Here is a 13,455-nt window from a genome sequence, read left to right on the forward strand (position 1 = left end):
AAACGAAAGCCATCATTAACACCTAAACAGAAAAAAACAAGGTTACAATGGGCTAAGGAAAAGCAATCGTGGACTGTGGATGACTGGATGAAAGTCATATTCAGTGATGAATCTCGAATCTGCATTGGGCAAGGTGATGATGCTGGAACTTTTGTTTGGTGCCGTTCCAATGAGATTTATAAAGATGACTGCCTGAAGAGAACATGTAAATTTCCAGTCATTGATGATATGGGGCTGCATGTCAGGTAAAGGCACTGGGGAGATGGCTGTTATTACATCATCAATAAATGCACAAGTTTACGTTGATATTTTGGACACTTTTCTTATCCCATCAATTGAAAGGATGTTTGGGGATGATGAAATCATTTTTCAAGATGATAATGCATCTTGCCATAGAGCAAAAACTGTGAAAACATTCCTTGCAAAAAGACACATAGGGTCAATGTCATGGCCTGCAAATAGTCCTGATCTTAATCCAATTGAAAATCTTTGGTGGAAGTTGAAGAAAATGGTCCATGACAAGGCTCCAACCTGCAAAGCTGATCTGGCAACAGCAATCAGATAAAGTTGGAGCCAGATTGATGAAGAGTACTGTTTGTCACTCATTAAGTCCATGCCTCAGAGACTGCAAGCTGTTATAAAAGCCAGAGGTGGTGCAACAAAATACTAGTGATGTGTTGGAGCGTTCTTTTGTTTTTCATGATTCCATAATTTTTTCCTCAGAATTGAGTGATTCCATATTTTTTTCCCCTCTGCTTGGTCTAAAAAAGTAACCGTTACTGACTGCCACAATTTTTTTCCTGATTTCTTATAGTGTTTCTTAAAGCCAGAAAGTTGCCATTTGAAATGACTTTAGTTTTGTGTCGTGTCTGTGATCTGCTTTTTTTCTACAAAATTAAACAATTGAATGAACATCCTCCGAGGCCGGTGATTCCATCATTATTGCCAGGGGTTGTATATCACTTGTCATGTACAAGGAATCAGTCGCAGCAATAGACATGACATCTTCCTCCTGCTGAGTAACTACATTGGTCTGATCAGCCTCATTAAGGACAACAGGAACTGTCACTGCATCCCTAGGCTGTAGATTCAGAAGCAAGGACTTAATCTGAGCAAACTCAGAAGTCAACGTTTCGACCTTTTCAGCCAAAGCATGGTCATGAGTAACCTTCTTAGCAGAAGGGGATCCTGCATGTGGGCGTTTACGGCGCTTTGGTTCCTTCCTGGTGCTGGAGGCCAAAGTCGCACTAGAAATTCCACTTTCCAATGCCGCAAGTCTAGCAGATCTCACTGCCAGTGGCACGCTGGCACAATTAAGGCAGGCATCGCCAGTCAGGGCTTCCCTCAGGTGTCCGATCCCAAGACACGAGGGGCAAAACATATGTCCATCATCTGGGCTCAAGGGAGCCAAACAGGTACTACAGCCATGCAACAAAGGCCCTGTCAACATTGTGGACTGCGTGCAGATGGCTAACGCAAGCCCTGATGGTTACAAATGGAAAGACAAAGCGTGAATCAAACGCAGTGTAAATAGTAACACGAGGCACGGAGCATGAAGCACTCACAGCCGTCGACTCGACACGAGGCACGGAGCATGAAACACTCACAGCCGTCGACTCGACACGAGGCACAGAGCGTGAAACACTCACAGCCACAGTAATAACACGATGCACACAGCCAAAAAACTCACAGCCCAAGTGCTAAGTCACTTAGAGCAACGACGACAACACTAGCTGCTAGCGGAGCTGTTAAACTTAGCAAATGGCGGCAGTGCAGACGAAGTACTTCAAGGAGTGGAAAACACTCATGGCAAGCCCAACACAGTACACTATACTGGTACTGATACACACACTACCACGTAGTTAACGGGGTTAGTGACACAACTAAACAAATAGCCAGCTTTCATCGAAACAACACAGCTAATGTGCACAGAGGAAAATACCCAGCAGGGCAGCGGTAAAGGCGCGCACCCGGCGTTTAGGAAGGTGTACTCACGACAGGTGTCAGTCAATGAATACAAAAAACGGTGAAGCCGTGTCTCGCAGCCTCTGGAGGACGTGTGCAGTGCATGTAGCTCCAACCGAAAGGTGGGTTGCGAGGCTACAAGCGAGAGCAGCAATTGCAGCTAAATGCGTTCTCAACCTCTAAGAATGCGAGAATGTAGAAAAGAAGTGAGCGCTGGGTGCGTCTGGTATATAAAGACAACCAGTGACGTCACCCAGGTCACATTCAATGGCGTGACTTTGTTGGTATATATTCTCGACCTCTGTGCTGTGCACATGTAGTTATCCAGGTGCTAAAGCACCGCCCTCTGGCGGTCAGGAGGAATGAAATAGAACATCAGATGTCACACGCTGTAAAAAAGCAGAGAAGCAATTTTAATCAACCATCATCTTCACCACACAGCCTCAGTGAAACAATAAAGTGTGGAAAGGTGATTCAGAAAGTTTTTCATCCAGGGTTTCATCTTTATGAGAGCAAATTTACTTCTTTACTACTTACAGAATTTTTTTTCTTGTTTTCTTTTAATTATTGTTGTTTATGCACCAATGACATCGGATCAAATTACTTGTATGTGAGATTGACTGATTTGACAATCAGATCATTCCAGATTCAGCTCTTGTTCAAACAAGACAATTAGGGGTTATATTGTTTTTAAAAAGTATGCCATCCCATTCAGGAATGTTAAAAAGATAAAACTAAACTGTCAACATGAAAGAAAAACTCTGGATTAAAGGTACAGTGTGTCATTTTTAAAGAAGAGGACAGCAAACATTACGCCCTCAAATATTGTGTTTTTAAACTTTTCAATGCTATTTATTTTATTAACTTAGACAGAAAAATGCACAAAAAAAACCTTTGATATTACAACATAAGCGTCATTTTTAGTCTATTACTCTTGCTTTCAATACATCTAAAACCAGACAAAATGACTCGCAACACGCATCGCCTCGGATGGTAATTGCCAACAGCACCGGTATACTAAAAACTTTTTGGGGAGAACCTTGACACAGGTATGTTCATTTGGACTGTGACCCTCAGAAAGACCTGCTCTCTGAACACCTTTTCAAAGCAGAACACTGGTGACAGGAAAAGAACTCTGAACACCACCATACTGACCAAAACAACACTTTTAATTTACAGTCCCTCCATCGGAATAATTTCTGCAAAGAGTATTTTAACAAAACCTGAGCTATTTGGAGTTTTTTTATTTTAAATTTTTTGCACGTGTTGCCACTGAAGAGGTTTCTCTGACACTTTGTGGGTTAACTGTTCCCGCTTTGTGTTGATGTGCAACATCAGCAACGACACCCTAGCATCAATTATAGCAGAAGAAAAAAAGAAACAGATTTCTTCCTGCTGCTGGGCTGATGCAAGAGGAAAAAAAACTACAGTGCATCCAGAAAGTATTCACAGCGCTTCACTTCATCCACATTTTACATACAGTCTTATTCCAAAACAGATGAAATTAATTTTTTTCCTCAAAATTCTACACACAATACCCCATAATGACAATATGAAAAAAGTTAATTTTGCAAATTTTTTAAAAATAAAAAAACTAAGAAATCACATGTCCATAACTATTCACAGCCTTTGCTCAATACTTTTTTGATCAATCTTTGGCAGCCTCCAGCCTCAACTCTTCTTGAATATGATGCCACAAGCTTGGCGCACCTATCTTTGGGCAATTTCCTCTTTACAGCACCTCTCAAGCTCCATCACGCTGTATGGGGGCGTCGGTGCACAGCCATTTTCAGATCTCTCCAGAGATGTTCAGTCGGATTCAGCTATGTAGACCGGTGTGTGTCTTTCCAAATCATGTCCAATCAACTGAATTTACCACAGGTGGACCCCGATAGGGCAGCACAGTCTCTTTTGAACCCTGCGTGATATCGCGGGATTTGACCACTTGTGGGGACAGCCACTCCTGTTGTGCAATATACAGTTGTATGTAAAGGTTTGGGCCCCCCCGATGATTTCCATGATTTTCCTTTATAAATCATTGGTTGTTTGGATCAGCAATTTCAGTTAAATATACCATATAGCAGATAAACACCGCATTATCTAAGAAGTGAAATGAAGTTTCTAGAATTTACAGAAAGTGTGCAATAATTCTTTAAACAAAATTAGGCAGGTGCATAAATTTGGGGACCCCAACAGAAAAAATACATCAATATTTAGTAGATCTTGCTTTTGCAGAAATAACAGCCTCTAAATGCTTCCTATAGCTTCCAATGAGAGTCTGGATTCTGGTTGAAGGTATTTCGGACCATTCTTCTTGACAAAACATCCCAGGTTTGTCGGTTTCCGAGCATGGACAGCCCGCTTAAAATCACACCACAGATTTTCAATAATATTCAGGTCTGGGGACTGAGATGGCCATTCCAGAACATTGTACTTGTTCCTCTGCATGAATGCCTTAGTAGATTTTGAGCAGTGTTTAGGGTCATTGTCTTGTTGAAAAGATCCAGCCCTGGTGCAACTTCAACTTTGTCACTGATTCATGAACATTGTTTTCAAGAATGTGCTGACATTGAGTGGAATCCATGTGACCCTCAACTTGAACAAGATTCCCAGTACCTGCACTGGCCACACAGCCCCACAGCATGATCAATCAATCAATCAACTTTTTTCTTATATAGCGCCAAATCACAACAAACAGTTGCCCCAAGGCGCTCCACATTGCAAGGCAAGGCCATACAATAATTATGAAAAACCCCAACGGTCAAAACGACCCCCTATGAGCAAGCACTTGGCCACAGTGGGAAGGAAAAACTCCCTTTTAACAGGAAGAAACCTCCAGCAGAACCAGGCTCAGGGAGGGACAGTCTTCTGCTGAGACTGGTTGGGGCTGAGGGAAAGAACCAGGAAAAAGAGATCGATCACTAATGATTAAATGCAGAGTGATGCATACGGAGCAAAAAGAGAAAGAAACAGTGCATCATGGGAACCCCCCCACAGTCTACGTCTAAAGCAACATAACCAAGGGATGGTCCAGGGTCACCCGATCCAGCCCTAACTATAAGCCTTAGCGAAAAGGAAAGTTTTAAGCCTAATCTTAAAAGTAGAGAGGGTGTCTGTCTCCCTGATCTGAATTGGGAGCTGGTTCCACAGGAGAGGAGCCTGAAAGCTGAAGGCTCTGCCTCCCATTCTACTCTTACAAACCCTAGGAACTACAAGTAAGCCCGCAGTCTGAGAGCGAAGCGCTCTAATGGGGTAATATGGTACTACGAGGTCCCTAAGATAAGATGGGACCTGATTATTCAAAACCTTATAAGTAAGAAGAAGAATTTTAAATTCTATTCTATGATGGAACCACCTCCAAATTTTACTGTAGGTAGCACGTGTTTTTCTTGGAATGCTGTGTTCTTTTTCAACCATGCATACCACCTGTTGTTATGTCCAAATAACTCAATTTTAGTTTCATCAGTCCAGAGCACCTTATTCCAAAATGAAGCTGGCTTGTCCAAATGTGCTTTAGCTTACTTCAAGCGACTCTGTTTGTGGCGTGTACGCAGTACGTGTACGCAGTGGCGTGTAACATTTGCAAATGGTCACCTTAATTACCCTTTCTCATGATTGGATTTACCTGTGTAAGGAGGTCAAGGGTCAATGAGCTTACCAAACCAATTCTGTGTTCCAACAATTAGTGCTCAATGTATTCAAATCAACGAAGTGACAAGGTTGCCCAAATTTATGCACCTGCCCAATTTTGTTTAAATAATTATTGCACACTTTCTGTAAATACCAGAAACTTCATTTCACTTCTCAAATATCAGTGTGTTTGTCTGCTATATGATATATTTAACTGAAATATCTGATCCAGACAACCAATGATTTATAAGCGAAAATCATGAAAATTATCAGGGGAGCCCAACTTTTACATACAACTGTATACACACAGCATAACTTTACATGGAAAAAATGGTGTACTGTTTAGTTTTCGGCTGCAATCACTGAAGCAGTTGTGCAAAGTGGGGGTTTTTTTTTCAGTTCCCAGTGGAGAAGGGAAGATGAGGCAAATATGAGAGGTCGTGTTAAGTGTTAGCCTAGAGAGTTAACCAGAGTAGCTGCGTTCTCTCTACTGCAAAACCGCCTCGACATGTCTGAGCTCCGGGTCATAAACAAACTGCAACACATGTCCACTTTCCCACCGCATCTTCACTTTTTCTTTGTATTTTCTCTTTGTTTGCATGTAATTTGCCCAAAAACCCAGAGAAAATGCCGTGTTTTTTTGGAAGTAGAGAAATTATGTCTTGTGTGTCATATTTTACCCCTTTAGTGCCCGCCCTCAAATGAGACTGTGCTGCCCAAATGAGCTGTAGAAACATCTCAAGGATGATCAATGGAAACAGCAGGCACCTGAGCTCAATTTTGAACTTCATGGCAAAGGCTGTGAAAACTTATGTACATGTGATTTCTTAGTTTTGATTCATAAATTGGCAAAAATCTAAAAGAAAAAAAAAACTTTTTCCACATTGTCATTAGGGGGTATTGGGTGTATAATTTAGAGAGAGAAAAAAATGAACATTTATTTTGTAATAAGGCTGTAACATAAAATGTGGAAAAAGTGAATACCTTCTGAATGCACTGTAACAGAATTATACTTGAACTCCTTGAAAACACTTCAAGTGCACAATTAGAGGAAAAACATGGCTACAAATCAGTAACGTCTGACCAGGCAGGTTAATTATTCTTAAAAAATAAATAAATACAAAAATACTCATCAGCCAGTATTTGGGATTGTATTTTTAAAACTTACTGAGGGGAAAATAAGTTAATGAGATGACTTAATGCTGAATCTACTAGCCTCTGTGTAAAAACATTCTGAAGACTAATCCTGGTGTGGTCTTACCATGAGACATGGCTGGAGTAGCTGCAATGCTGACGGGGGACTTGCCTCTGGGCTGGGCTGACTGACCGGTGGTAGAAGTAGATGTACCAGTAGAGAGTGTGCTGGTTGGAAGACGTTGGTTTGTGGCACTGGTGATGGCAGCTAGGCGACCTTCTGGGTTTGCACCATACTGCACTGGCTGGAACAATCTTGTTGGCCAGACAGAAAAACAATGTTATAATTTGAAAGTCACAGTGCTTATGTTTAAGAAGAGGGATCATGACCAGACTTGGCTGACCTCATTGGTTTTATGTGGCATGGCTTGGGTCGAGGTGGTGGACTGGCACCGCTGTAGATCTCCTGAATAAGTCGTTGTGTAACCTTTAGTTTTGGAACCGCCTCCTCAGTCTCATATCGAGTCAGTCTGTTTTCATTATTAATCAGGTCAAACATCGACATCTTGCCCATCTGGGAGGACAATGAAAGAAAAAAGGAGAGAAACAGGAGTTGATGAATGATAAACATTCGTAAAATGTTTTTTACGACATCTAACATGCACCTTCAAAACAGTGATTTATACCTCTTGCAAACCACTTTGGCTGAAATTTAAATAGAACGCAATGCTAAAATACCCTCGGCCGTATGAGCCTTGTGTTCTATATAATTTGCAGCTGTTTAATTAATTATTAAGATCATGTTGTCTTCCATACAATTTGTACATGTTCAATGAAGCTCCTCTATTAATCAGTCAATCAAAAACAATATTTACATTTTAACAGCGTCTGCAGGAGGCTTTGTGTGTGCAACTTCTGCTCTTTTGACAACAGCAGAGTTAAGGAATATTTGTAGCTCACCCTCTGCATTTGCTGCTATTAATGAGACAAATTTAACTCCATAGGAAGTTAGCTTTGAATTAGTGGAAGTTAGCATGCACGCTAACGCCACAAAATGTGTTATCAGGTTCCAAAAAGAGCGTTTTCAGTTTTAGAAGTGTTTATTTTTCACTATCTTTTACATAATATATGACAAAGAGGGTATATTTAGCCACAAATGAAACAGAGCTTTGCAGCTAGCTACCAGCCTGTGACGTCACCACGCTAACATCCGTGAAATAAGTTCAGAAGTGTTATTAGGTTCCAAAAATGGCCTTTTTTGGTTTTAGAAATGTTTATTTCTCGCTAGCTTTTAGCTGGGCGGCCATCGTTCCTTTTCACGTTGGGTCAGTCTGCTCTGCCATTGGTGGTTTGGGGTCTGGTACCTGGGCGGGGAGGTGGTGCTTCTCCTTGGGGCTCGGGTTGTATGTAGCCCTCCGTGCCCCTGCTTCTCCCTCTGGGTTTGTGGGGCCCGCCTGTCTCCCTATGGCTCCTCGGCTGCCCCTGCCACTCCGGGGTCTCATCTCCCACCTTCCCTGGTTTGGGGACCGCCGGGCGAGGTGGCCCATCCATCTCCGGCTCCCTGGCCCCGTCCCCCCTGTTGGTTTGTTCCTCCCATGGGCTTCCGGTGCTCCTCCGGGGCTGCTCCCCCCTCCCCGTCTCGTGGATTCCCTGGCGCCTCTGCCGGGTCTGGGTTTGGGCCGCAGGGCCCGGTGGGACCGGTGTATGTGGCCCACTCCCTGCACCACAACTCTCCTTCCTATTAACCCTCTGGGGTCTGAGGGCATTTTCTGGACAGTTCACTCGCCTGGCATAATTGTTTTATTATTGCTGTTAACAGCTCTCCCTGCATCCCACAATCAAGTGTTAGGTCTCTTTTTTTTAGGACAACCTGTGCTTTCATAATATATATGCTTTTGTTGTGTTTTCTAAGTGTAACAAAGGTTTACAATCAAAAATAAAGAAAGTAAAGCGGCAAATAATTTTCTGCACACATTTATTCAAAAGACACAGCATACTATAATAAACAACTGTTTTGACACTTTATAAAGGTAATTTGAGGTCTTGTGTGAAAGACTGTACAAGAAAAACGAAACAAACACAAATGCACATTTTGAACAATATATACAAAATGGTCTATGCGTGTTTTTTTTTTTTTGTCATCTCAAAGCAATTTCTGTCTGCTATTACACAAAGGTTGCAACACAAACTTCTACTTCTACTGTGTTTTGGACTGTTCTGTGCTGCTCCTAAAGCAGCTATCATTCACACTTTGGCTCCTTACCGTCTGAGGAGCGGCCCTCCTCCTCGCTCCATTCATATGGTAAACAGTGCTTTACGCCGAGAAAGCAACAGAGTTATCCAGTAACATTCACATGAAAACTAGTGGAGCAATCCTGATAGTTACACACTCTTTGGTTCAGCACGTGAGATTGTCATCAGAGGCTCTCTATCTGCTCCTGCTTTAACTGATCGCTGTGCGTAATGGCACAGGGCGCACTGGATGTACTCATTGGAGCACCCAGGGGGCTATTCAAATGGGCCAACTAGTAACACATCACTCCTGAAAACGATCTTTGGCTTTTCACGTGAGGTAAATCTGCCCGATGATTGGATTTTGGAAAACCATGTGATGATGAACCAATTTCGATTGGACACTCACATTGTGCACGTCATCACACAGCTTCTATGAGGGGTACAAAGATGGCCGATGGCTGGCTCGAAAGTCTGCAGAGTTAACTTTTCAGCAAAAAAAATAAAGTAAGTTTCTATCTCATATCCTTAAAAAGCTATTTATAATTTAGTAAAGCTTGGTCTTAGCTGTCGTATATGACGGCGTCAGCCCTAGAGGGTTAATGCACTTCACCAGCTTAGTACATGCACGTGCATCATTTTGGGTTTTAAGTAGCACATTATAGGGTTCAAATAGTTTTGCAATTAGGTGTTGGTGATGGGCTTGCAGGGCAGTCTGTGGCACAGCTGTGCGCTGCAGCCTCCCACTGCAATCTCCATCCACCACTCCTGCCCTGCCATTTTAATGCACACACTTTATTTCTACACATTTAGTAAACACATTCACTAATTTAGAGTCAGGGTCACTTGGCGGTGGTGGGTTTGCAGGGCAGGCTGTGGTGCAGCGGTGTGCCGTGGCCTCCCACGGCAGTCTGCCACCTGCCACCTCCTGCCCTGTTTTTAATGCAACACTATCATTTCTCACTTAGGGTGTTGCACACAGTAAGATTCAAAGATTCAAAGAAATTTTATTGTCATATGCACAGAAGAACATGTTCCCTGCACAATGAAATGTGTCTACTGCATTTAACCCATCCTAATTGCCAGTAGGAGCAGAAGTCACCATTAGGCGCCCGGGGACCAGCTCCAGATGTACATCCCTGCCTTGGTCAACAGCAGGGCTGAGCAAACCAACACCGACCCATAACAAACAACACACACACAACACATAGGCCGGCCCGGTACATAAACATATATATGAAAGCAAAACACGAGGGAAAAGGAGAAAAAAAAACCCTCATAGCCGCTGCATTACACAGCGGCAATGAGGGAAAAAATCCCCATCAGCACAGAAAAACAATCACACAGACAAAAACAAGGACACAGGACGACAACCGAGATTTGAAAAGGTCCAGTTTATCAGAACACTCCGGAGGCAGCCTGTTTGGCGCTGTCAACGGCCTTGTCCGGCAATCCTGGAGGGGGAGGGGCAGCCCTGAGCAGTCTGAGCAGTCCTAAACAGTCCTAACACAGTCAACGTCAGAGCTGGAGAAGCTGAGGGGAGGGGGGAAGACCAGGGAGCGAGGCTTAAGTGTTGATCTTCTGAGGAGGTTTTATCACAGCGACCTTGAAGTGCAGCTGTATTTGGGGAAGCCAAATGAATAGCCAGATTAGCAGACGCCTGAAAGATTCCACAGTTCTGAGAACAGAGTGGCTCTCAATGCATCTGAATGTAGAATGTGGTCTTCACAGACAGTCAGAGCGGGTTTCCAGGGCTGCAGTTCTGCTCGAGATGTTTCCAACGCGCGGTTAACCCCCGCCGACTGCGCAGCCATTGCCTTCCCAATCGAATCAATCATGTAGGGCAGCCTGGAAGGACCAATCAAAGCTGCTTCAATTTCCTTGATTTTCCGGTAGACCAGCATAGTACCCGCTCCACACATCAGAAAGCTGGTCATCACCAAGCGGAATATGTACACATCTTCGACATCCTCCACAGAAAGCATGTAAAGGCACATGACCTGCCATCTCCTCCACGAGTCCATCACGTAACCCACCACATGCGTCCCAGCAGGACAGGTCGGGTCCTCTGCCCCCGAATATCTTGTAGAAAAAAATAGTGTCAATTGTGTTCAGAGACCACTTTAACAGATCCATTTTTGTTGTTTTCCAGAAGAGCAAAGCTGCAGCCTCACAGACAACACGCCACAGAAGCAGGAAAGATAAGGAGGGAGGGAGAAGAGAAAAGTGCGTCCATCTCGGCCGAGTGCAAGATGGCAAAAAAAAAGAAAAAAAGGGGAGATTAACTATAACAACTATAGTGGGGTTGGTAGGTAGGGTGAGTGTGGCATGTAAATGGTAAATGGACTGCATTTATATAGCGCTTTTCCATCTGCATCAGATGCTCAAAGTGCTTTACAATTATGCCTCACATTCACCCCGATGTCAAGGTGCTGCCATACAAGGCGCTCACTACACACCGGGAGCAATAGGGTATTAAAGACCTTGCCCAAGGGCTCTTAGTGATTTTCCAGTCAGGCGGGGATTTGAACCCAGGATCTTCTGCTCTCAAGCCCAACACCTTAAACACTCAACCATCACCTCCCCGGCATGTGTGGTTGGCCCTGAGTGGCTGTGGATGTCTGGGGCTCTGGGGTGGGGTGGTCTGCCTTGCCGATTCTGCCATGCTCCCAGGGCCCTGCTCTGGGGCAGTGGGGCGTGGGTGTTGGCACTGGGGGTGGACGGATGCTGGGAGGTTGGGGGCCGTGGTCTGTGTGGGGTGGGGTGTTGCCCTGCTCCTGCATGGTTGTTCTCCTGATCATGAGCTTTGGTGTTTGGAGTGGGGTCCGGGGTGGGGAGTGGATTGGGGGCTAGGGGGAGTTTGGAGGGATCCTGCTGGCTGTGCTGGGAGGGTCTTGGGTGTTGGGGGAACCTCGTGTGCTTCCTGGCACGGGGGATTAGGCCTCGCCTCTTGTCTGGCGCCCGGGCCCCACCCTCGTATGGCTTGGTGGTCCCTGCCCGTGCTTTGGATCTGGTTGCGGTGGCTCCTTTGCCCCCTGTCCTTGCCGCCGCTCACTCCTGCCTTTGGGGGCCATGGCCCTGGTGGTGTGGTTCTGGGGGCCCCCCTATTGGTGAGCTCATGCCGGCGTCCTGCGTGCTTCCTTTGGGTTTGGGGCTGCTTCCTGTGCCTCCGTGGGGGGGCAGTGTCGGGTGTGCGTTCTGGCACCGCCGGGCCGCTTGGTTCGTCGTGCTGCCCTGGTGGCTCTGGGGGCTGCCCTTCCGCTGCCTTTTTTCTCCTGGGGCCCTGCGTCCTGGACTCATTTCCGTCATTGCTTGCGGTCGGCCATATGGCTTCTGACGTACCGGAGTGGTCCATGTCATATGGTAAGGTTCTGTACTTTTGTCTTGTCCCAACACACCAGCCACAGAAGTGATCGGATATTTAGCTGTGATCTGGGTCTCTGTGCGGATGGTTGCGTGTCTGTGGCCGTCACCACAATTTGGTTTTGTGTGCTCTCAAGGGGATCAAGACTCTGGTGTCCTAGATTAGGGTATGGATGCTCACTAATTAGACAACAGACTGTTGCTGTCACTGTTTGTTCATGTGTGGTTGTTTGTTCTGGTAGATTGTATGGTTGAGGCACCGTCTCCTCAGTGTCTCACGTCACAGTTATTGTCTTCACCACTTGTCTGTCTTTGTGTTGTTTTGTTGGTCAGCCCTTCCTGATAGAAGTTGTCAGATGGCTTTGAGTAGGATGTTGTAGGCTGATCGGGAAGGGCTGATGGGGGTCACACACGCACACCACGTTCACTCACGCACTACATATCTTCTGTCTTGCAATAATAAATTGCATATATGTGTATTAATGTTCATAAATGGTTCTGTCAGTGTGGCATTTACCATTAATATATATGCAGACGGGGGGGATATGCAGTATGGGTCCTGAAGACCAGCTTGGGAAACAGGGATCTCAAGGATTTATTACACACAATAATAAATAAGACAACTGGGGGTGGTGGCCAAGTGGTTAATGCGCTTGGTTTCAGTTCGGAAGGTTCTGGGTTCAAATGTGGAGTTGCGTCAGGAAGGGCATCCGGCGTAAAACCTGTGCCAAATCAACATGCAGATCCACCTTGGATTTGCTGTGGCGACCCCGAGTGCAAACAAGGGAGCAGCCAAAGGGACTTACTTACTAATAAAATAAGACAACTATTTTAGCAGAGAACACTGTTGCTGTCAAGTGTGTGAATCTGACTTCAAACTGCTGTTTTGTTTTGTTTTTTACCACTAAGCATATTAAAGCAGGACTGGATCAAATATCGAAAATTAAAAATCTGATCCAATCAGTCTTTTAATGCACGTCTGAGTCATGTTGTAGAGCTAAGTATGTATGCCTTGAGGGAAGAATGTCTGTTTCAGTACAAATTTATGTTTTGTTAGATTTCAACATTAGCAAAATAAATCCAGCCAAATGTAGTTTTTTAATACATTAATCTATTGATTACTTTTCACTT

General features: G+C 44.5%; 1 protein-coding gene across 2 annotated transcripts in view; it reads right to left on the bottom strand.

Annotated features, from left to right (window-relative positions):
* The window catches only part of ep400 (E1A binding protein p400), a 231,378-nt gene that overhangs the window by 149,036 nt on the left and 68,887 nt on the right, over positions 1 to 13,455 (bottom strand). For both annotated transcript variants that reach the window (XM_034169641.1, XM_034169640.1), the window contains 2 exons: positions 7,134 to 7,303; positions 6,857 to 7,044 (listed from right to left, as the gene is read on the bottom strand). In XM_034169641.1, coding sequence (XP_034025532.1) covers positions 6,857 to 7,044; positions 7,134 to 7,303 — 358 coding nt within the window. The remainder of the gene's footprint in view (positions 1 to 6,856; positions 7,045 to 7,133; positions 7,304 to 13,455) is intronic.

Source organism: Thalassophryne amazonica, chromosome 5 (genome assembly GCF_902500255.1).
Source record: "Thalassophryne amazonica chromosome 5, fThaAma1.1, whole genome shotgun sequence".
In the NCBI taxonomy this organism is placed as follows: domain Eukaryota; kingdom Metazoa; phylum Chordata; class Actinopteri; order Batrachoidiformes; family Batrachoididae; genus Thalassophryne; species Thalassophryne amazonica.